General features: G+C 40.2%; 1 protein-coding gene across 19 annotated transcripts in view; it reads left to right on the top strand.

The window, feature by feature from the left end:
- Nucleotides 1-23,695, top strand: part of LOC138837863 (microtubule-actin cross-linking factor 1-like) — a 254,302-nt gene that overhangs the window by 178,556 nt on the left and 52,051 nt on the right. For 15 of the 19 annotated variants that reach the window (XM_070036896.1, XM_070036895.1, XM_070036903.1 and 12 more), the window contains 8 exons: nucleotides 4,528-4,689; nucleotides 5,099-5,269; nucleotides 6,595-6,761; nucleotides 17,725-17,884; nucleotides 18,475-18,801; nucleotides 20,862-20,946; nucleotides 21,442-21,683; nucleotides 22,349-22,555. In XM_070036896.1, coding sequence (XP_069892997.1) covers nucleotides 4,528-4,689; nucleotides 5,099-5,269; nucleotides 6,595-6,761; nucleotides 17,725-17,884; nucleotides 18,475-18,801; nucleotides 20,862-20,946; nucleotides 21,442-21,683; nucleotides 22,349-22,555 — 1,521 coding nt within the window. The remainder of the gene's footprint in view (nucleotides 1-4,527; nucleotides 4,690-5,098; nucleotides 5,270-6,594; nucleotides 6,762-17,724; nucleotides 17,885-18,474; nucleotides 18,802-20,861; nucleotides 20,947-21,441; nucleotides 21,684-22,348; nucleotides 22,556-23,695) is intronic. The other 4 variants (XM_070036897.1, XM_070036899.1, XM_070036894.1 and 1 more) reach the window with 1 other exon arrangement.

The raw sequence follows: 23,695 nt of genomic DNA, 5'->3' as shown, positions 1-23,695 counted from the left end.
TTATTAACTGAAATGCTACAAAACAGGAATTTTTTTTTTTTTTTTTTTGGGTCCGGTTGTGGGGCCTGAACTCTGGGCCTGTGTGCGGTCCCTCAGCTCTTCAGCTCAAGGCTAGCACTCTACCACTTGAGCCATAGCACCACTTCCAGCTTTTTTTTTTTCTGCTTATGTGGTGCTGAGGAATCGAACCCAGGGCCTCATGCATGCAAGGCAAGCGCTCTACCACTGAGCCACCTTCCCAGCCCCCAGAACAGGAATTTTAAATGTATCTATAAGCAACTAAAGCTATTTTGCAAAAGTGCTCTATTTTGGAGCTAAGAGAACAAGTGTTTCAGATTTACTTTCATTAATGTTCTGTGTGTTTGTATTCAAAATAAATATCTAGCTAATAGAAGTACTTTGTTTTCAACTTCTGAAAATTGTTGAGACAAATACTTGTTGTCCTAGTCAACTTAATCCAGTCTGGAGGTGGAAAGTTGAAGAAATATCTTAATACTTTTACAGGAAGTATTTGTAAAGGAAAGGTTTTGTTTTGGTGATGGTATTGGGGTTTGAATTCATTGATGGTATCTCAGGCCTGCCACTTGCTGTACAGGCAGTTTACCACTGAGCCACACTTCCAGTTGTAAACAAAACATTCATTTGAACAAGAAGAAGCTCTCTCTAATGAGAGAGGTTGACTATTAGGTAATTTAAATATATTTTCTATATCATTTGTAGCACTATCCAATAGAACTTCCTGCTAATATGATGTTGTTCTCAGTTACCCTGCATGGTAGGCACTTGCCACATGTGGCTGCTGACCACATGAAAGATGACTAGGAATGTAATTTTTTTTTTTTTTTTTTTTTTGGTCCAGTCATGGGGCCTGAACTCTGGGCCTGGGCGCTGTCCCTCAGCTCTTCAGCTCAAGACTAGCACTCTACCACTTGAGCCACAGTGCCACTTCCAGCTTTTTTCTTTTTGCTTATGTGGTGCTAAGGAATCAAACCCAGGGCCTCAGGCATGCAAGGCAAGCGCTCTACCACTGAGCCACCTTCCCAGCTCAGGAATGTATTTTTTTATTTATTAAAGTTTATTTAAACTTACCTATAAGTAGCAAATAGATTTTTTTTTATTGCCAGCTGTAGTATAAGACAGGTTTGATTACTGGGCAAAAGGGGCTCTTCTTTTTTTTTTTTGGGGGGTCCGGTCATGGGACCTGAACTCTGGGCCTGGGTGCTCTCCCTCAGCTCTTCAGCTCAAGCCTAGCGCTCTACCACTTGAGCCACAGCGCCACTTCTGGCTTTTTTCTTTTTGCTTATGTGGTGCTGAGGAATTGAACCCATGGCCTCAGGCATGCAAGGCAAGCGCTCTACCACTGAGCCACCTTCCCAGCCCCAAAAGGGGCTCTTCTTGTGTGGACTTGACATCTTTTCTATGTGTAATTGGTTCTTTGCCTTTCAAACTCTTGCCACCTCCCATCACCAGTCGTCATTTTTATCACACCAGAACACCTTTAAATTTCAGAGCCTTTCCCTTTCTACAGATTTTTCTTCAGGGTATTTTTTTTTCTTCTAAAATCCTGGGGCTTGAGCCTAGAGCTTTACACTTACACTCAGCTTTCCACCACTTGAGCCCACACCTCCAGTCTTGGATTTTGTTAATTGGGAGATTGAGTCTCACAAAACTTCTGCAGGGCTGGTTTCAAGTGCCATCCTCAAGGTGCCTTCTGAGTAGCTAGGATTACAGGCATAAGCAACCAGCACTTGGCTAGTATTGATAATTTTCAAGGTAGTATCTTGATATGTCTGGGTTGGCCTGGACTAGGATAACAAGCATATGCTATTGCATACAAACATTGTCCTGCTGTAGCTTAGGACAGGTGTATACCACTATGCCCAACCTTTGGAACTCCTTTTTCCTTTTAACTTCAATCCTCAGAGCTCTGTTTCCCATGTAGTTTAAGATTACAGGCATGAGCCACTATTCCAGGCTTTAATATAGTATCTTTAATGTTACAAAATAGTTATGGCACTTTTTTTTCTGGGATCCATGTTATTGGAGAAACAAATAATTTTAGCTGAACTCTACTTTGTAATGTTAGCAAACAAAACATGACATAATCAAATTATAATACAAAGTAAAGGTCACTGGTAATTACCTTTGTAGCTTCCCTTTTCAGTCTTTACTGGGATTTTCCTTCTCTACTTACTCACCCAACCATAGATTCTATTTGTGTGTGTGTGTGCTGATCCTTCTGATGGGCACTGATCAAGGCTAGTGCTCTACAACTTTGAGTCATAGCTTCATTTCCATCTTTTTGGTAGTTAATTGGAAGTAAGAGTCTCATGCACTTTCCTGCCTGAGTCAGCTTTGAATAGCGATCCTTAGATCTCAGCCTCCTGAATAGCTAGTATTACAAGCATGTGCCATCAACACCTTGCTCAACCCATAGACATTCTTAATCCCAGTATGGTCTGTGGTCCCATATAGACTGAAATTAATCTTACCCAAACTTAGAATTTTCTTTTATATTTATTTTTGACCTGTTTTCTGTTATCGTCTAGCCTTAATTGACTCAACCTGTGTCACTGATTTTGAGGGAACTTTAAATGGAAGAAAATGAGAATGGAAGTATATCCTGGCTGGTAGAATATGACTAGTTTCATCTTTTTGGGTTTTTTTTTTTTTTTTTCTCGTCAGTCATGGGGCTTGAACTCGGGGCTCTCAGTTCTTCAGCTCTAGACAAGCGCTCTACCACTTGAGCCACAACGCCATTTCTAGTTTTCTGGTGGTTTATTGGAGATAAGAGTCTCATGGACTTTCTTGCCCAAGCTGGTTTTGAAATGCAGTCCTCAGATCTCAGCCTCCTGAGTAGCTAGGATTAAAGGTGGGAGCTACTGGCACCCAATGCCAGTTTCATCTCAGAGTAATTGAGAGAATTCTGACCTTCAGGACATGTATTTATTTCATTCTTTACTTTTAGACTGGTAGTGTGATAAGTATCATTTTCTTCTGACTTTGTTTCCTTTAAGAAATGTTTTAAGTTGTAATTATAATAGAGAACAATATGCAGTTGGTTATTACATTGTTCACTGTTCCAAAATTCTATTGTTTCATGATGAACATGGTACACAGTATCTTTTTATTTTATTTTATTTTATTTTTTTTGTCGGTTGTGGGGCTTGAACTCTGGGCCTAGGCGCTGTCCCTCAGCTCTTCAGCTCAAGGCTAGCACTCTACCACTGGAGCCACAGCGCCACTTCCGGCTTTTTCTGTTTATGTGGTGCTGAAAAATCGAACCCAGGGCCTCATGCTTGCAAGGCATGCACTCTACCACTGAGCTACCTTCCCAGCCCCCACAGTATCTTTTTAAAATTATTTTATATATCTGTCTTAGCATATGTGTGAGATTGGTTGTTAAGGACATTTCTAGGCCTTTACTTATTGTAATCAGCAATGTACTATTTCAAGATCATTAGTTGTGTGTGATCCCTGTGTGGCCCTGAAATGGAATGAAGTTAAATGTCCATCAGAGAATTAATCTATGAAGCTGTTGTTTTCATACTATTAATATGTTTGATTGAGTTATATTCATCCTAGTCAGAGAAGTACATTGCCAATTATCAGTGATCAATCAATGTTACTTTTGAAAGTATCTTTAAATATTCATTATTTGGTCTTATTCTTCCCTTTTTGGATTCATATATATTGCCCTTTCTCATATTTTGAGACTGATGATTCACTATTCTCTATTGCTTTTTGCATTAAAAACTAATCATTAGCCAGGTGCCAGTGGCTTATGTCTATAACCCTGTCAACTCAGAAGGCTGAGATCTGAGAATTGTAGTTTGCAACCAGATTGGGCAGGAAAAATCCCTGAGACTCTTATCTCCAATTAACCACTAAAAAAGTGAGAAATGGATGTGCAGTTCAAGTGGTAGAGCACTAGCCCTGAGCAAAAAAGATCAGAGACAGTGTCCAGGCCCTGAGTTCAAACCCCTCCCAAGCATCTGATTTTTGTTTATTTATTTACTGAGTCATGGGACTTGAACTCAAGGCCTGGGTGCTGTCCCTGAGCTCTTTTGACCAAGACTAGGCCTCTACCACTTAAAGCCACAACTCCATTTCTGGTTTTTTTGAGCAGTTAATTGGGGGTAAGAGTTTCATCGGTTAATTGGAGGTAAGAGTTTCATCGGGACTTTTTTGTCCAGACTGGCTTTGAACCGTGATCCTCAGATCTCAGCCTCCTGAGTAGCTAGGATTACAGGCACTAGCTACTGACGCCCATCCAGCAACTGATTTTTTTAAGTGAGTCGTGTGTCAAGATATGTCAGCCATGCCATAATTGTCTTTAATTACATGTCCATAGAAGGATATATTGAAATATGAAACCATGTGTTCCTTTTATTCTTTACCATTCAGGTGTCTTATCTTGTTCTTTTCAATTCTTTGTCATCCTTCATTAAGTCATAAATCCCTCAAGAATACTAGCTTTTGTATACTTTATTGTGTATGGTTAAATCTTGGTTTGCAATTATTCAGATGTTTCAGAAAGAACAAGTGGATCCTCTTCAGATGAAATTGCAGCAGGTGAATGGACTTGGCCAGGGATTAATTCAGAGTGCAGGAAAAAACTGTGATGTGCAGGGTTTAGAACATGACATGGATGAGATCAATGCTCGATGGAACACACTGAATAAAAAGGTAAGTGACAAGCAGGTAACAAGAGTGCTGGGACCAGAAGGCATTGAATCTAAAGTTTCTAAATCTAGGGCGGGGAAGGTGGCTCAGTGGTAGACCGTTTGCCTTGCATGCATGAGGCCCTGGGTTCGATACCTCAGCCCCACATAAGCAAAAAAAAAAAAGCTGGTAGTGGTGCTGTGGCTCAAGTGGTAGAGTGCTAGCCTTGAGCTGAAGAGCTGAGGGACAGTGCCCAGGCTCAGAGTTCAGGCCCCACAACCGGACCCAAAAAAAATAAAAAATAGTTTCTAAATCTAAAGTTTCTCTAGAACCTGAATGTAATAAAAACTTAGTGCTTGCAATCTGTAGTTTTAAAGGGGTTCAGTAATTTAAAACCTCTTTTCTCATAATAAGCTTCCCTTTGATGACACAGGTTGCACAAAGAATTGCCCAACTACAGGAGGCTTTGCTGCATTGTGGGAAGTTTCAAGATGCCTTGGAGCCATTGCTCAGTTGGTTGGCAGATACTGAGGAGCTCATAGCCAATCAGAAACCTCCATCTGCTGAGTACAAAGTGGTAAAAGCACAGATCCAAGAACAGAAGGTAAGAATGCGGGGACAGTGAACTGAAACAACTGTAGGGAGTGGCAAATGATACATTTGCTTATAGCTTAAAGTGCAAGTCAGAAAAATCTTTACCTACTTTATGTTCTCTTGAAAAGTAGAAATTGAGCCAGACATGTTGATACATGCCTGTAATCATGAGTGCGTCCAACATTCAGGAAGTTGAGGAAGGAGGGTTGAGTTCAAGGCCAGGAAAGGGTACATAGTGAGACCCTGTATCACTGAGAGAAAAAGGGAAGGTGGAAATTGATTTTACTAGCTTACTATTTAATTTACTAGCTTACTATGGTGTATATTAGACTAAACTAGACTGAGCTATTTCAAAGTCTCATCCACAGCTTTCTAGTGTTTTACCATCAGCAATATTCTAAATATTGTTGTATAGAATGTAAAAGTTTCTATGTATATTTTTGTTTAATTCCTATGTCAATGTTTCTATCTAAAAATGTTGATCCTAAAGGAAATTTCATTTGTCCAGCTTCATTGAGGCATATGACAAAAGTTGTCCATATTTAAGGCAATGTTTTAATATTTATATGCATTATCAAATGATTACCTCAGTCAGGCTAAGGTATTTTTAACCATACTTAGGGAATATGTGTATGCATCACATTTGCTAGGCAGACTTTACTGAACCCATCTTCACCCATGTTTTCTCAACTCTGTTTATTTTTGAGAGTGGATTCCAATGCACCTGTTCTAGGCTTCCTGTCATAACTGAGATAATCAGTTTACACCACTGTGCTCAGCTGTAGGTTGAAGAGGGGGTCTCTCATGTATGCCCAGGCTGGTCTTGAACCCCAAGCCTCCCAAACCTCAGGTTACCCAGGGCCAACCCCAGTCTGCTATCCTATTACCTCACATAGCAGGGATCCCAGGAGTATGCCAATGTGGCTGACTTACTCATTGAGACAAAGTCTTACTTTTAGCCCCAACTGGTTTCAAAACTGATCTTCTCCATCTCTGCCTCCTAAGAAGCTGTGATGAGAAACATGAACTACCATGCCTAGCCCTATACTGATTTTTCAGTGCTCTTTTTTTCTTATGCAAACAAAAGAAATCTGTTTTTATATAACAGCAATCACAAGCACTGTTTAAAAACTTAAGTGTAAAAACTTTGTGAGAGGTGGTTGGAACTGTGTTCTCATGCTTCTGTCTGAAGGATGGACAAAAACACATTATTAAATTAAGCCTAGAATTTGGTGGGAAGGATTATGGATTGCTTTAATTTTTTTCCTCCTATTTCAGATTTGAAAATAACCATATGTTGTTACTTTCCATTCTCTTTAAACACATATACTGTAGTTGCTCCAGAGGCTACTAGATGATCGAAAGGCCACAGTAGACATGCTTCAAGCTGAAGGAGGTAGAATAGCTCAGTCAGCCGAACTGGCTGATAGAGAGAAAATCACTGGACAGTTGGAGAGTCTTGAAAGTCGATGGACTGAACTACTCAGCAAGGCAGCAGCCAGGTAAAACCGGAGGGGTTTTGATGAATGGGTCAGAAGTTTGTTTTGTCCTATGTTTTCATATTCCTGAGCACTTTTAAAGCTCCTTAATGATTCATGTACTGCTTTGGAAGGTGTTTGATGGCTTTTATTTAAAGAGTAATACGTTTTTAGACATGTTCTTTATAACAAGAATCACTCTGGAGGGACTGGGAAGGTGGCTCAGTGGTACAGCGCTTGCCTTGCATGCATGAGGCCCTGGGTTCGATTCCTCAGCACCACATAAGCAAAAAGAAAAAAAGCCGGCGCTGTGGCTCAAGTGGTAGAGCGCTAGCCTTGAGCTGAAGAGCTGAGGGACAGCGCCCAGGCCCAGAGTTCAGGCCAACCGGACCCAAAAATTTAAAAAAAAAAAAAAAGAATCACTCTGGAATTGAGCTTCTGCTACTTATAAATTTCAAAGAACTGGAAGACTCACTGATCTGTGTAGTTTGTTCTATTGTAGTACAATTGCAATTCCAAACAGATTTAGGTTCCTATAAGCCAACCACAGTTGAGTTTGTTGGTGGTGGTGGTAGTTTGTTCGTTTTGTTGGTTTTGGGTTTGTGTCTGTGTGGGGGTGTGGGTGTGGGTGTGATTGGTTGGTTGGTGGTTGTGAGGCTTTGAACTCAGGGCCTGGGTGCTGTCACTGAGCCTCTTTGTGCTCAAGGCTATTGCTCCACCACTTGAGCCACAGCACCACTTCCAGTTTTTGAGTGGTTAATGGAGATAAGTCTCTTCATGGGGACTTTTCTACCCAGGCCGGCTTCAAACCACAATCCTCAGATCTCAGGTGTGAGCTACCAGCTGGTTTTGGTTTTTGGTTTTGGTAAAAGTCCTGGGGCTAGAACTTGGGGCTTAGGTGCTATCCCAAGCTTTTTTTTTTTGCTCAAGTCTAATGTTCTACTACTTGGCCATAGCTCTGTTTCTGGCTTTTTTGATAGTTCATTGGAGATAAAACTCTCAAGAGCTTTCCTGCCTAGGCTAGTATTAAGCTCTATCCTCAGATCTCAGCCTTCTGAGTAGCTAGGATTGCGAGCACCAGGCAATAGAATTATTTGTGTGTGTTTATTGGGGGTGGGGGGGTGTGTGCATATAGGTGTGGGTTTGTGTGTTCAGGGCTTGAGTTCAGGGCCTTGAACCCTAACTGAGCTTTTTTGCTCATTGCTGGTACTCTACTACTTGAGCTATGCCTCCAGTTGTTTTTGTTGTTTTTTTGTTTTGTTTTTCTTTCCCTGCCTTTCTGATTAATTGGACATAGAGTCTCAAGACATTTCTGTTCTGGCAGTCTTCAAACCATGATCCTCAGATCTTAGCCTCCTTAGTAGTTAGTATTCTAGGTAGTAGTTAGTATTCTAGGTATACACCAACAGTGCCCAGCACCAACCAGAGTTTTTGATATTTATAAATAATACTTTTGTTACTTGGAATTAAAACTTATTATGCTACTCTTTTAGCATACCTTGGTATTAGATGTTTTTTACCTTCATGTCACAAGTCACATGGATGTCTCTGCTTTTAATCTTACACTGTCCTTAATTTTTAAAAATAAATGCCAAGCAGGGCGCATATAATCGTAGCTACTTAGGAGACTGAGATCTGAGGATCATGGTTCAAAGTTAGCCCAGACAAGAAAGTCCGTGATACTCTTATCTCTTATCTATTAACCACCAGAAAACTGGAGTGGCATTGTGGCTCAAGTGGTATAGTGCTCACCTTGAGCTGAAGAGCTGAGGGACAGCATCCAGGCCCAGAGTTCAAGCCCCATGACCAACAACAACAAAAAAACATAAATAACCGCTCATCAGAAATAAGTCCAAGTAGTACAGTTGATTGTTTATTTATCCTTTAAGTCTGTAGGTAGTCAGTGACAATCTTCAAATGACTACCTAATCTCTTACCACTTTACTTCCACCTGCCCATAGTTTGCTTATTTCTTTTTTTATAAATTTTTTATTGAGATTAACTAATGATTACATAAATTTCACAAATTTCACACTACTGTGAGATAGTGATGATACTTAAACTCACAAACACATTTTAACCTTCACAAGGCAAATTGTCATTATCATGGTCTATAATGTTTGTGAATTCTATGAGCTTTGATAATACAACTTTTTTCTTCCACCCTGGGTGATATGTACATTACTCTCCTTTTGCTTAGTATAAGCTGTTCCTTCTTTCCCTCTCATTCCCTCCCTTTCATCACTGCCCTTGAGTTATATAGTTCATTTTCATCTAAGTCCAATGCAGCTTATGGGCCAGTCTGTTATATATTTTCCTGTTTCACTCTGATTCTGTGCTTTCCTCCTAGCTTTCCTCAGATGTGCATGTGTGTGTGTGTGTGTGTGTAGTCAAGAACACGAGTCATTTAGAAATGATACAACGAATTGAGTGGAGGTCCTTTGTTTCTTGAGTCCTATTTACTTTGTCATATCTCCTTGCATTTTGGATTTAACATCCACATATCAGGGAGACCATGTGCCATTTGTCTCTCTGTTCTTGGCTCACCTCACTCAAAATTATTTGTTCTAGTTCCATCCATTTCCCTGTGAATGCCGTTATTTTGTCCTTTCTAATGACTGCATAATATTCCATTGTGTAAAGGTAACATAGTTTTTGGATCCATTCATCTATAGTAGGGCATCTGAGTTGTTTCCATATCTTGGCTATTGTGAACAGTACTTCAATGAACATGGAGGTGCTGTGTCCATGTATCATGGTTCCTGTTGCTCAGGGTAGTGGTGTGATATGGCTAGGTCTTAGGGGAGGTCTATATTTAGCTTTCTGAGGTACCTCCAGACTGTTTTCCAAAGTGGTTGTATTAGTGTACATTCCCACCAGCAATGCAATAGAGTTCATTTCTCCACATCCCCACCAGCATTTGTCATTGGCTGAATTTAGGATGTGGGCCGTTGACTGGGGTAAGGTGGTATCTCAGGGTTGTTTTTGTTTATATTTCCTTTACAGCCAGGGATGATGTACATTTCCTCATATGTTTCTTTGCCATTTTTATCTCTTCTGAGAAGTCTCTCTTTAGCTCCCTTGCCCATTTAATTATTGGTTTGTTAGATATACAAGGGATCAGTTTCTCGAGTTTCCTGTATATGATGGATATTAGTCCTTTGTCTGATATGTTGCTGGTAAATATTTTCCCAATTAGTTGGCTGTCTTTCTAGTTTGGTAGCTATGTCTTCAGCTGTGCAGAAACTTTATTTTAAGGTAGTCCCATTTGTTGAGCCTCTCTCTAATTTGTTGTGACCCTGGGACTGTGTTTAGGAAGTTTCTGCCTGTGCCTATAAGTTCAAGTGTCTCTCCTACTCTGTCCTGCAGTAGTTTCAGAGTTTCAGGTTTGATGTTAAGGTCTTTAATCCATTTTGAGTTCATGTTAGTGCATGGTGACAGGCTGGGGTCCACTTTTAGTTTTCTGCATGTGGCTGCCCAGTTTTCCCAGCACCAGTAGTTGAAGAGGCTTTGCTTCTTCCACTGTATGTCTTTGGCTCCTTTGCCAAATATCAGCTGACTATAGGTATGTGATTTTATTACTGGATCTTCTAATCTGTTCTATTGGTCTTCAGGTCTGTTTTTATGCCAATACCAAGCTGTCTTTGTCTATACTAGAGCTTGGAATATGGTATCTTGATCTCTCCCACGTTGTTTCTTTTGCCTAGAATTTCTTTGGCTATTCTAGGTCTTTTGTTGTTCTGTATACATTTTGGATTGTTTTCTCTATTTCAGTAAAGAATATCATTAGAATTTTTATGGGAATTGCATTGAATTTGTGTATCATTTTTGGCAGTATGGTCATTTTCACTATATTAATTCTGCCTATCTAAGAACATAGAAGCTCTTCCCATATCTTGGTGTCCTCTATGATTTCTTTCTTTGGGCTTTTTTTGGGGGGGGGGGGGACAGTCCGGTCGTGGGCCTGAACTCTGGGCCTGGGCGCTGTCCCTCAGCTCTTCAGCTCAAGGCTAGCGCTCTACCACTTGAGCCACAATGCCACTTCTGGCTTTTTTTTCCTGTTTATGTGGTGCTGAGGAATCGAACCCAGGGCCTCATGCATGCAAGGCGAGCGCTCTACCACTGAGCCACCTTCCCAGCCCCTTTAAGGTTTTGTTTTTTCTGGGTTTTTTTTGTCATGGGGCTTGAACTCTGGGCTTGGGTGCTGTCCTTGTGCTCTTCAGAGCTCAAGGCGAGCACTCTACTGCTTGAGCCACAGCACCACTTCTTTGGGCTTTTATAGTTTTCACTCAATAGGTCCTTTACATCTTTGTTTTGGTTAATTCCTAAATATTTTTTTTGAGGTTGTGAATGGCGTTGTTTACTTGATTGATTTCCCTTCTGATTGTACATTGTTGGTGTGCAAAAAGGCAACTGATTTTTGTGGGTTAATATTGTATCCTGCTACTTTGCTGAAGTGTTTTATAAGCTCTAGGAGTTTATGAGTGGAGTTTTGGGGATCATTAAAGTATAATATCATGTCATCTGCAAATAGGATAGTTTAATTTCTTCCTTAGCTATCCAGATCCCTTTAATGTTCTTTTCTTGCCTTATTGCTCTGGCTAAGAACTGTATTGAAGAGAAGTGGAGAGAGGGCACCCTTGCCTGGTTCCTGATTTTAGGAGAATTGGTTGTAGTTTTTCCCCATTTAGTATAATATTGGCTATTGATCTGTCATATATGGCTTTTATTGTTTTAAGGATCATTTCTTCTATTCCTATTTTCTCCAGAGCTTTTAACATGAACGGATATTGTATTTTATCAAAAACCTTTTCCACACCCACCATGTGGTTCTTGATCTTGGATCTGTTGATGTGATGGATTACATTTATTGATTTATGTATGTTAAACCATCCCTGCATCTCTGGGATGAAATCTACTTGGTCATAATGCATGATTTTTTACTATATGTTTCTGGATTTTGTTGACTAAAATTTTATTGAGGAGCTTTGTATCTGTATTCATCAAAGAGATTGGTCTGTAGTTCTCTTTTTTTGTTGGCTCTTTGCCTGGTTTGGGGATGAGTGTGATATTGGCTTCATAGAATGAGTTTGGGACTGCTCACTGTTTCTGTTTCTCCAAAGAGCTTGAGAAGAATGGGTATTAGTTCCTCTTTAAAGGTCTTATAAAATTCCGTAGTGAATCCATCTGGTCCTTGTTAGAAGGCTTCCGATTGCTTCCTCTATCTCATTGTAAGTTATTGGCTTATTTAATTGATTTATTTTTTCTTGGTTCAGTTTGGGCAGTTTGTATTTCTCTAAAAATTCATCCATTTCTGCTAGGTTTTCCTTCCTTAGTGAGTATAGATTCTGGAAGTAGTTCTTTATAATTGTTTGGATATCTTGGATGTTTGTTGTAATTTTTCCTGTGGCATCCCTGATCTTATTGATTTGGGTCTCCTCTCTTCTTTTAGTTAATCTTGCCAGAAGTCCATCAATTTTATTGATTTGTTTAAAAAAACCCAGCTTTTTGTTTTATTAATATTATTTATAGTTTTCTTTGTCTCATTGGTTTAAGCTCTTATTTTGGTTATCTCACTCCATCTAGTAACTTTGGGTTCAGCTTTTCTTGCTTTTCTAGCAGTTTTAATTGTATTATTTACTTGGTCTATCTCTGTTTTCTTGATGTGTGCACTGAGAGCAATAAATTTGCCCCTCAGGCCTGATTTTGCCATGTCCCACAGATTTCTTTGTGATGTGTATTCATTTTCACTAAATTGTAGGAACTTTTTAATTTCTTCTGTGACCCAGGTATTGCTCAGAAGTATGCTATTCAATTTCCTTTACGGTATGCTTTGTTATTGAGAACTAGCTTAATTCCACTATGGTCGGTTAGAATACAAGGGATTATGTCAGTACTCCCGTATTTACTTAAATTCTTTGTATGAACTATGATATGATCTATTTTGGAGAAACTTCCATGAGCTGCTGAGAAAAATGTATACTGGGTTGTTGTTGGGTGGAAAACTCTGTAGATGTCAATTAAGTCCACTTGAGATATAGCATCATTCGGAGGATAGACAGGACAGGTAGACCAGTCCTTTGGTGAGAGTAGAGTATTAAAGTCTCTTAGTATTGGGGTTGGGAAGGTGGCTCAGTGGTAGAGCGCTTGCCTTGCATGCTGAGGCCCTGGGTTCAATTCCTCAGCACCACATAAGAAAAAAGAAAAAAGCCGGAAGTGGCACTGTGGCTCAAGTGGTAGAGCGCTAGCCTCGAGCTAAAGAGCTGAGGGACAGCACCCAGTCCCAGAGTTCAGGCCCCATGACCGGACCCAAAAAAAAAAGTCTCCTAGTATTATTGTATTTGGATCTATTTTTTTTTCCTGTATATCTGAGAGTATTTGCCTAATGTATTTGGGTGCACCAATGTTTGGAGAATAAAAATTGATAATGGTGATATCCTCTTCTTGGATTGTTCCCTGTATTAATATGTAATGTCGTTTTTGGTCTTTTTGTATTGATTTTAATGCAAAGTTTATTTTTTCAGATATCAGGATGGCAACTCCTGCCACCTTCTTTTTTTTTTTTTTGGTCAGTCATGGGACTTGAACTCTGGGCCTGAGCACTGTCCCCTCAGCTCTTCAGCTCAAGGCTAGTGCTCTACCACTTGAGCTACAGCGCCACTTCCCATTTTCTGATGGTTTATTGGAGATAGAGTTTCCTGCTCGGGCTGGCTTTGAACCATGATCCTCAGATCTCAGCCTCCTGAGTAGCTAGGATTCCAGGTGTGAGCCACCAGCACCCAGCAACTTCTGCCTTCTTGCTGGAAGCATTTGCATGGTAGATCTTCCTCCATCCCTTCACTTGCAGTTTGTATACTTGGCTATGAGATGGGTCTCTTGAAGACAACAAATGGATGGATCTTGTTTTCTTTTTTTTTATTTTTTTTATTTTTTGTGAACATATTGTACAGAGGGATTACAAATACATGGGCAAGATAATGAGTACATTTCTTATCAAGCATTGCAGCCTCCTCCTGGATCTTGTTTTCTGATCCAATCTGCAGTTCATTTTTTTATTGGTGAATTGAGTCCATTAATATTTATTTTATTTTACTTTATTTTTTGAGGGGGGTCCGGTCATGGGGCCTGAACTCTGGGCCTGAGCACTGTCCCCTCAGCTCTTCAGCTCAAGGCTAGTGCTCTACCACTGAGCCACAGCGCCACTTCCGGCTTTTTTCTTTTTGCTTATGTGGTGCTGAGAATCGAACCCAGGGCCTCAGGCATGCAAGGCAAGCGCTCTACCACTGAGCCACTTTCCCAGCTCTCCATTAATATATATAGTTATTAGAGAAGTACATTGTGTTTCCTATCATTTTCCTGATTTCCTAAGTTTTTCTTCTTTCCTTTCCTCCTGTGCTTACTAAGATGGTCTTCTAGTGATGTCTGTCTGATGTGGATCCCTGATCTTGTTTTCTTCGAATTGTGTTCCCCCTCTTAATATTCTTTGTACTGCTAGTCTATTTTTTTATTAATTCATTTAGTTTTTCTTCACTATTAAAAAATTTAGTTTCTTCGTCAAATGTAAATGCTGGCTTTGCTGGATATACCAGTCTGGGTTGGCAGTTATTGGTTCTCAGGGCTCAAATGGTACTTTCCCAGGCTTTCCTTGCATTCAGTGTCTGAATGGAGAGATCTGCAGTGATTCTGATTTTTTTCCTGTAGTATAGCTCCTTTCTTTTTGCCGCATGCAAGGTCGTTTCTTTATTGTTCAGATCTAGCATTTTTACTATGATGTGCCTAGAAGTGTTCCTCCTGGGATCCTGTTTGCTAAGTGTTCTGTATGCTTCTGTTATGTAGGTAAGATTTTCTTTTCTTTTTTGTCTGTCATGGGGCTTGAACTCTGGGCCTGAACACTGTCCCTCAGCTCTTCAGCTCAAGGCTAGTGCTCTACCACTTAAGCCACTGTGCCACTTCCGGTTTTCTGAGTAGTTTATTGGAAATAAGAGTCTCACTGACTTTCCTGCCAGGGCTGGCTTTGAACCATGATCTTCAGATCTCAGCCTCCTGAGTAGCTAGGATTACAGGTGTGAGCCACTAGTGCCGGGCTTAAGATTGGGGAAATTTGGCAATACTTATTAAAGTGTTGCATCCCTCTGTTCTGATATTCCTCACCTTCGTCAATCCCAATTATATGAAGGTTAAATTTCTTGGCACTGTCTGCTTATTCTTGGACTTCCCTTTGGCATATTTTGAGTGGTTTTTTTTTTTTTTTTTCCATATCTGACTTTTTTTTTTCCCAGTTGCTGCATTTTGTCTTCAGTACTTGATATTCTATTTTCTATTTCATTCATTCTATTAACTATGGCTTCCATTGTGGTTTGAATGGAGGAAATTGAACCACTTATGATTTCTTTTTTTTTTTTTTTTTTGGTTGTGGGGTTTGAACTCTGGGCCTGGGCGCTGTCCTTCAGCTCTTCAGCTCAAGGCTAGCATTCTACCACTTGAGCCACAGAGCCACTTCGGTTTTTTTCTGCTTATGTGGTGATGAGGAATTGAACCCAGGGCCTCATACATTCAAGGCAAGTACTCTACCACTGAGCCACCTTCCCAGCCCACACCATTTATGATTTCTATGTTGGTTCTCAAAGTATTAATTTTGTCTTTTAAAGAGGTGTGTACTGAATCTACTTTTGAGTGCATCTCTTATTTTAAATCCTGGATCTCTTTTAATAATCCATTTCTGTGTTCTTTAATTTTCTGGTCCATTTCTCGCTTTAATTCTTTAGTCATTCATTGCCTCTATCAACTCTTGTATGTAACATATGTCGTATATTTCATTTTTGCTTTCACTGGAGTTCTTCCCTGGGTGGCTGTTGGCCTTTGGGGAATGGTTTGCTGTCTTGGCTGTTGATGAATCTTACAATTTTTCACTGTGATTTTCTCATGAGGATTCAGGGGTTATTGGAGATGAATCCCAAACTCTATTTTGGTCAGCAGGTAGCTGCCTACACTTGGTTCTGGGTTGGTTCCTGGGTCAGTTGTTGAAGCTTGCTCTCAGCCCTGGGCTGGCTGAGAAAGATTTTTCCTGGTCTCCATTCTGTTGGGGGAGAGGCTGACCTCCAGCTGCTACTCTGACCCACATAGGGCTCACTCTTGTTAGATTCTCTGTTGAGGCGAGCACTCAGTTCCTGACTTGTCAGGGACAGGTGGTTTAGACAGCTTTGGCTCCTGCCTGGGACACAGGTGGGGCTCATTCAGCCACCTGCTGGAGCCCACAGGCAGTGCCTGACTTTAGCCAAGGACAGGTAGCCTAGACTGTTCATGCTCCCTCCCAGGGGCGTTCTTGGCAAAACCAGATGGACTGGATGTATTCCACCAGTTGCTGGAGCCTGCTCACAGTTCCCAACTTTAGCCAGATACTGGTGGCCTGAGCTGCCCTACCCCTAGCCTGTGATACACAGGTTGGGCTCCTTCCGTGGCCCACTACTGAGGCCCGCTAGCTCGGTTCCCACCTTCAGCTAGGGTCTTGTGGACCTGAGCGGCTGGTTCTCCCACCCTGGACACACATGTCAAACTTCTGCTGGTGGTGATCACTGGTGGCCACTGCATTCCACTAGATGATTGTGGGCTGGGCTGGGTGGTGGGGGCTCTGGGTCTGGGATTCACGGTCTCTGTTTACACAGTCCAAGTCTAGCCCTGTAGGCATTTTCTACGCTGGCTTTCTACAGACCCCTCTGGCTCTGGAGTCCCTGGTGGCCACAGGCAAGGCCACTTGGAACCACACCGCTGGCAAGGGGTGGGGGAAGGGTCTTCAGTCAGATTCTGAGCTCTCAGTTTTCTCTGTTTACATGGTCTGGGTCCAGCACTGGCACTGGCATCAGCACCATGGGAGTCTTCTGTGCTGGTGTTCTACTGACCGCTGTGGCTTTGGTGTTTCCAGCGGCTGCAGGCCAGGCCGCTCTAACAGCTTGGCACAGAGTCAAGCTGCCAGCAAGGGGTGGGGGAAGGGTCTTCATGCTTTTTCATCTTTATGTAGGTTCTGAAGTTTTTTCTTTTCTTTTATCCTGTATTTCTTTGAATGTTCACCTTTTTGCTGTTGTCGGTCTCTTGGGGAAACCAAGCGTTGGAACTTGAACTCACTATTTGGTACTTGAACTCACTATTTGGTTGGAGAAAGCTGTGGTGTTTCCCTACTGTTCAGTTGCCATCTTGGGTCCCCTAGTTTGCTTATTTCTCATCTAGTTACAAAGTCTGATTTGCCTATAATAGTAAAAGAAACAAAATTGAAATAATTTAATTTTGTACCATTTTTCCCCTTTTAGTGTCCATTTCTATTAATGATACCTTTAGCATCCAGTAAATGGTACCTCCATTTTATATCCACATGTATCCAGATGCTAAATTCTGTCTTTTTAACTTCTAGAGAGATCGTCTTTATTGTGTATCCTTTTTTCTGATTTCCACTGCCCTACCTCAGCTCATGACTTAGGAGCTCCTACTTGAGCTATTTGAGGTTCCTGCCTAACTAATCCCTTTCTTACTACTTGACCTTTTCTCATCCTTGGGCTATGGATGGATCAACTCTTTTCAAGTATACCTTTGATCATTGCTCACATGTATTTAATGTCTCCTTGTTGAGTATAAATGAAATGTAAATGTTTTAACTCGCCCTTCAAAGACATCTTGCATTTGACTCTAATCTGTTTCTTAGTTTCTACTCTTTTCCTCACTCTATATTAGGTAAACTATGTCTGTTCTGTAATATTTTCTGTCAGATCTTGGAGGTTAAACTCAGAGCTTGGGTGCTCTCACTGAGCATGGTTAGAACCAGATCAGAATAAAGTAATAGCTTTTGAAACCTTTGCAACAGCAAAGTGCCTCCTAATGTATCATCTGTTTACTACTAGTATTTAAACTACACCTAGTAAAGACTTAAATTATATCTGATACTAGTATGAGTCATAATGTAACTTTGTGCTTAAGCAGTTTGTTTTATATATTTATGTAGGCAAAAACAGCTGGAAGATATCCTGGTCCTGGCCAAACAATTCCATGAGACAACTGAACCTATTTCTGACTTCTTATCTGTCACAGAGAAAAAGCTTGCTAACTCAGAACCTGTTGGCACTCAGACTGCCAAAATACAGCAGCAGATCATTCGACACAAGGTAGGAGGGAATTGTGGTTAACAAAGCACAGAAATGGAGGTAGAAATCCTAGAACTTAAGAACCGCCTGCAACATTCTAGAAGATATATTTTATGGGTATTTATTCATTTATTTATTGTACCAGTCTTGGGGCCTGAATTCAGGGCTAGGCACTGTCCCTGAGCAAAATTCTTTTGTTCATGGGTAGTGCTCTACCACTTAAGCCATGGCTCTATTTTTGGCTTTTTGGTAGGTAATTAGAGATGAGTTTCATGGACTTCCCTGCATGGGCTGGCTTTGAACCATGATAGGCAGATCTCAGCCTCTTGAAAAGCTAGGATTATAGGCATGAGCCACTGGTACCTGGGTTTTGCTTTTAAGTTTAATTTAAAACAGAGTCAGCTATTGAAATACCCACATCATTGAGGTAAAAGTAGAAATTGACTAAGAGGCTACCATCAGTGAAATAGAACGGCTTTTACTCCACTTTTTATGTTATTTTTACCGTATAGTAGATGAATCTTTTAATTTGTAATATCATTTGTTATTCATTGTTTTATGTTTGCCTTTATTTTATTTCTGCTATTTATTTTTTCCATCTGGATTTCCAGGCTCTGAAGGAAGAAATAGAAAACCATGCAACAGATGTGCACCAGGCAGTCAATATTGGGCAGTCTCTCTCCTCTCTGACATGTCCTGCAGAGCAGGGTGTATTGTCAGAAAAGCTAGACTCATTGCAGGCTCGATACAGTGAGATTCAAGACCGGTGCTGTCGGAAGGCAGCCCTGTTTGAACAAGCATTGTGCAATGCTAGACTGTTTGGGGAAGATGAGGTGGAGGTGCTCAACTGGCTGGCTGAGGTTGAGGACAAGCTCAGTTCAGTGTTCGTAAAGGATTACAGACAGGAAGTCCTGCAGAAACAGCATGCTGACCACCTGGTATTTGTGTTTTCCATTCTTATTGGTTATGTTACTAAGTTATTTTGTCATTTTGATGTATTTCTCTTCTTTTCATTTCTTTTTTATTTGCTTTCTTTTTCATTCCAAACACTTTTTATTTTATGTGTATGTATGTAGTTTAGTGGTTCATTTGGTGCTAAATACTAATCCTTTTTTTTTTTTTTTTGTCCATCCTGGGGCTTGAACTCAGGGCCTGGGCACTGTCTCTGAGTTTTCTGCTCAAGGCTAGTGCTCTACCGCTTGAGCCACAATGCTACTTCTAGTTTTCTGGTGGTTAATTGGAGATAAGAGTCTCATGGATTTTCCTGCCCAGGCTAACCATAATCCTCAGATCTCAGCCTCCTGAGTAGCTAAGATTATAGGCATGAGTCACAGGTACCTGGCAGTACTAATCTTTTTTTTAGGTGAAAATTCTAGTGCTTGATGAACTGAATAATTCTAGAAGGTGATAAAAGGTATTGTCAGGTCCCATTTCATCTCCAAATCATGGTGTACATCATCAGGTAATAGAATACTAGGATTCCATTTCAACAGATTTATGGAAGAGAATGTATTTGAGAATACTCTCACTAGTGCCTACAATTTGATCATGCAGTTATAACTTTTAAAATATTGCTTGCTTAGCTGGTATTCTACATTTAAGCTACACCTCCAGCTCTGCTTTTATGCTGATTATTTTGTAGATAGAGTCTAACAACTTTTCTGCTCAGTCTAGCCTTGGACTTTAATCCTGAACTATAATCCCAATTAGGATTATAGACATGAACTATTGGAACCTACCCTATGTGTTTTTTGTTTGGTTTTGTTTTTGGCTAGTCCTGGGGCTTGAACTCAGGGCCTGAGCACTGTCCTTGTGCTTCTTTTGCTGAAGGATAGCACTCTACCACTTGAGCCACAGTACCACTTCTGGCTTTTTCTGTTTATGTGGTACTCAGGAACTGAACCCAGGGCTTCATACATGCTAGGCAAGCACTCTACCACTAAGCCACATTCCTAGCCCACCCTATGTCTTCCTAATAGAAGAATATGCCTATTTCCATGTTTTCCATCAGTACTAGAGATTGGACTCAAGGCTTTAAACTTGCTAGTCAAGTACCTTGCCACTTGCTCTGCCTTTCTTTCCTTATTTTTAGCTAGGGATAGGGCTTGAACTCAAAGCCTCATACATTCACTTGGATTTTTTGCTCATGGCTGGTGCTTTATGCACATGAACCACATCTCCATCCAAGCTATTTTTCTGGTTAATTGGAGATGAGTCTGTTGAACTTCTCTGTCCACTCTGGTTTTGAACTATAATCCTCAGATCTCAGTCTCCTGAGTAGCTAGGATTACTGAGTTGAATCACCAGTGCCCAGCTTGCAATGTATTTTTATGAAATCTCTTTGAGGGTAGTAAAAATAGGCAAAGTAATTTTTTAAAGTAACACAGTTTTACTTTGCTTTATAAACTTCAAATATAGAGAATTTTTTGCCAGAATCTTGTCAGTGTGTTTTTATTGACTTATGTTGAATTTTTTGTCTTATTCTTTTTTTTTGTCAGTCATGGGGCTTGAACTCTGGGTTTGGCACTGTCCCTCTGCTCTTCAGCTCAAGGCTAGCGCTCTACCACTTGAGCCACAGCACCACTTCCGGTGTTCTGGTGGTTAATTGGAGATGAGTCCCACTGACTTTCTTGAGTAGGCTGGCTTTGAACCACAATCCTCAGAACTCAGCCTCCAAATAGCTAGGATTACAGGCATGAGCCACTTGCACTAGGTGTTACTCTTTTAGATGTAGACATTATTGGTGAATTTCACTTCTACCTTTTTTAGGTTCAGGCTTGGTACTGATAGATTAATAAACCTAATTTAATCTCAAATCTATTCTTAGAATGAAAGTATGCCTAAAAACATCCTGTTTTATTTTGAATAATAGATAATCAAGGAGATGCTAAAGAAATCAAATATATGATTTTAAATTGGCACTTATCTGTTTAAATTAGTTCTTTACAGATTTTTTTTCTTTTCTTTGTTGTGGAACTAAAATATTCTTTCCTTTTAGGCTCTAAATGAAGAGATTGTTAATAGAAAGAAGAATGTAGATCAAGCTATTAAAAACGGTCAGGCTCTTCTAAAACAAACTACAGGTACTTTGAAAAGTGGGTCTCTTAGAATCTTTTTTGTTTCAAAGACAGTTATATATCCAGGGAAATAAGCGTCTTGCTCTAGCCAGCACTAACCACTTCTCTTTCATATATAAAAGGTCAGTGTTCACTGATTTTATTTCCATGTGCTTGTAGGCAAAATCTTTCAAAAACTATTGTACTTATTTCTCTCATATATAATTAAAGATAAATGATTCCTCCTGCCTATCAGTAGGTCAAATGCTAGCAGTAACTGCAAAGTGCTGGGACTATTTAGAAACACCTGCAGCCCAACTTAGACCTTAAACTCAAAAGTGGTTTCTTTTATCAAGTTGAAGATTTATATCTCATGTAACCCTTAGTAGGAGATAATAGGTAAATTCATAATCACAGGGAGAAATGAAATTTAAGCTCTATTTGAACATAGGGCATTCATTGGAGGAACACCTTCATTCTCAGATCTCTTAAATATTAATAATTATATACTTTTCTCTATAGGTGAAGAGGTGTTACTTATCCAAGAGAAACTAGATGGTATAAAGACCCGCTACACAGACATCACAGTTGCCAGCTCCAAGGCCCTCAGAACTTTAGAGCAAGCACGGCAGCTGGCCACCAAGTTCCAGTCTACATATGAGGAACTGACTGGGTGGCTGAGGGAGGTGGAGGAGGAGCTGGCAGCCAGTGGAGGACAATCTCCCACAGGGGAGCAGATACCCCAGTTTCAGCAAAGACAGAAGGTGAGCTGTCATTTCACACTGTAAAAAGAAAAAAAAATAGGTTTTATTTTTGCCCGAATTTTATCACCTTTATCTTAAATCTAAACCAAAAACTTCTGCCTACTTCTTGTCTTGTATAATAACAAACAACAAAATCTGACATTAAGATAAGTGTGTGTGTGTGTGTGTGTCTATTACACTTGTTGCCTAAAGAGGAAAGTTAAATCTTATATCCCTAGGAAGTTTGCTTGCTGTGTAGCATTTTACAATTAATCTTCATGATTCATTCTCTAAAGACTGCTTTGCAGTCTTCATATTCGATTCTCCTGCAGGATCCTAGTGCAGGTCTAGATGCATAGAAATATTGTATAGGAATTAGTTTAAATGCCCATGATTAAAACATTGCTTTTCAATTCTGTTAAGATAAAGGAAAAGAAGAAAGGCTCATTGTTTTACCCACAGTCTGTCTCAGGTATTCCAGAAAGTTATAAGTAAGCAAGAGCTAATCCTGAAAGTTAGGCTTCAAAATAATTGAAAAATCTGAAAAAAGGAAAAAAAAAAAAAACTGAAGGAAGGAGGTCGGTACCCTGCTGGGATGTGTAGAAGAGAGAGCAGTTTCTACCCAGTACAGCTGCTAATGTTCTTTATTTAGCAAGATATGGCCTGAAAACTTTTTCCCTCCTTAGGAATTGAAGAAGGAGGTCATGGAGCACAGGCTAGTATTGGACACAGTAAATGAGGTGAGCCATGCTCTCCTAGAACTGGTGCCATGGAGAGCCAGAGAAGGGCTGGATAAACTTGTGTCTGATGCCAACGAGCAGTATAAACTGGTCAGTGACACTGTTGGACAAAGAGTGGATGAAATTGATGCTGCTATTCAGAGATCACAACAGGTAATGTTTATAATACCTCAGCCCTAATATTTTGGACAGTGAAGATAGATCTGTGAGGTTCAGTTACTATGACCTGCATACATACAGGCTCAGGAAGAGCAGTAATGAAATCAGCATTAATAATGATGCAACAAACATTTCAGTGATGGAAAACAATTGGGTAGAAGTTTGTGAGAATGGATTCAGATTTGACCCAAAATACTTAGGCACTTTGAATAGACAAAAACTCAGAATCAATGTGAGGTCTTTCCTTAAGGATTTGACCAGTGGTGATAGAACCTAAAAAGTTCAGTGCATCATAATCTTAGTTTGAAATAATTAACTATCTTAACATTAAATGAAAGAGGGGATGGAAATAAGAACTATAATTACTATCAAATATGCAAACCAAAATACCAGGCATCCAAAATAGAAACTTCTCTCGGTAAACATAGGTATCATATTTCCCTTGATCTTTTTTCCTTCCTGCTTCTGGAGGAAAGTTATCTGCTTTAGTCTGTAGCTGAATATCCCCTCTTCCTCTTTTTTTTTTTTTTTTAAAGACAGTTTCCCTACATAGCCCAGGCTGGCTTCAAACTCAAAATCCTGTTCCCTCAACCTCCTGAGTGCTGAATTACAAGCATAATAGCATGACTCCTTGGATTCATAATGATAAGCAAATGCTTTTTGTTGTTGTTGGTTGTGAGGCTTGAACTCAGGACCATGGGTGCTGTCCCTGAGCTCTTTTGCTCAAGGCTAGGCTAGCACTCTACCACTTTGAGCCACAGCTCCACTTCCTGAGTGGTTAATTGGATATAGAAGTCTCATGGGGACTTTTCTGCTTGGGCTGGCTTTGAACTAGGATCCTTAAATCTCAGCCTCTTTAGTAGCTAGAATTTCAGGCATGAGCCACTAGTACCCAGCAGCAAATGCTTTATGAATTATGCAAAAGTTTTTTCTGACTCCCAAGACCATCCCTCACCCCCCATGTATCCCCAATGTATCTTTAGGGTTATCTCTAAGCTTGGCCTGATATTTCAATATACAACTTATTGTGCGTAGGGAGAAACTTAATTTTCTCTTCATCTAAAACTTAGGGGGCTGGGATTATCGCTTAGTGGTAGAGTGCTTGCCTAGCATGCATGAAGCCCTGGGTTCAAT

This window comes from Dipodomys merriami, unplaced genomic scaffold (genome assembly GCF_024711535.1).
Source record: "Dipodomys merriami isolate MVZ:Mamm:240054 unplaced genomic scaffold, mDipMer1.0.p SCAF_277, whole genome shotgun sequence".
In the NCBI taxonomy this organism is placed as follows: Eukaryota; Metazoa; Chordata; class Mammalia; order Rodentia; family Heteromyidae; genus Dipodomys; species Dipodomys merriami.
Note: the sequence above shows the minus strand (reverse complement) of the source record. Positions and strands in the feature narration are given on the sequence as shown.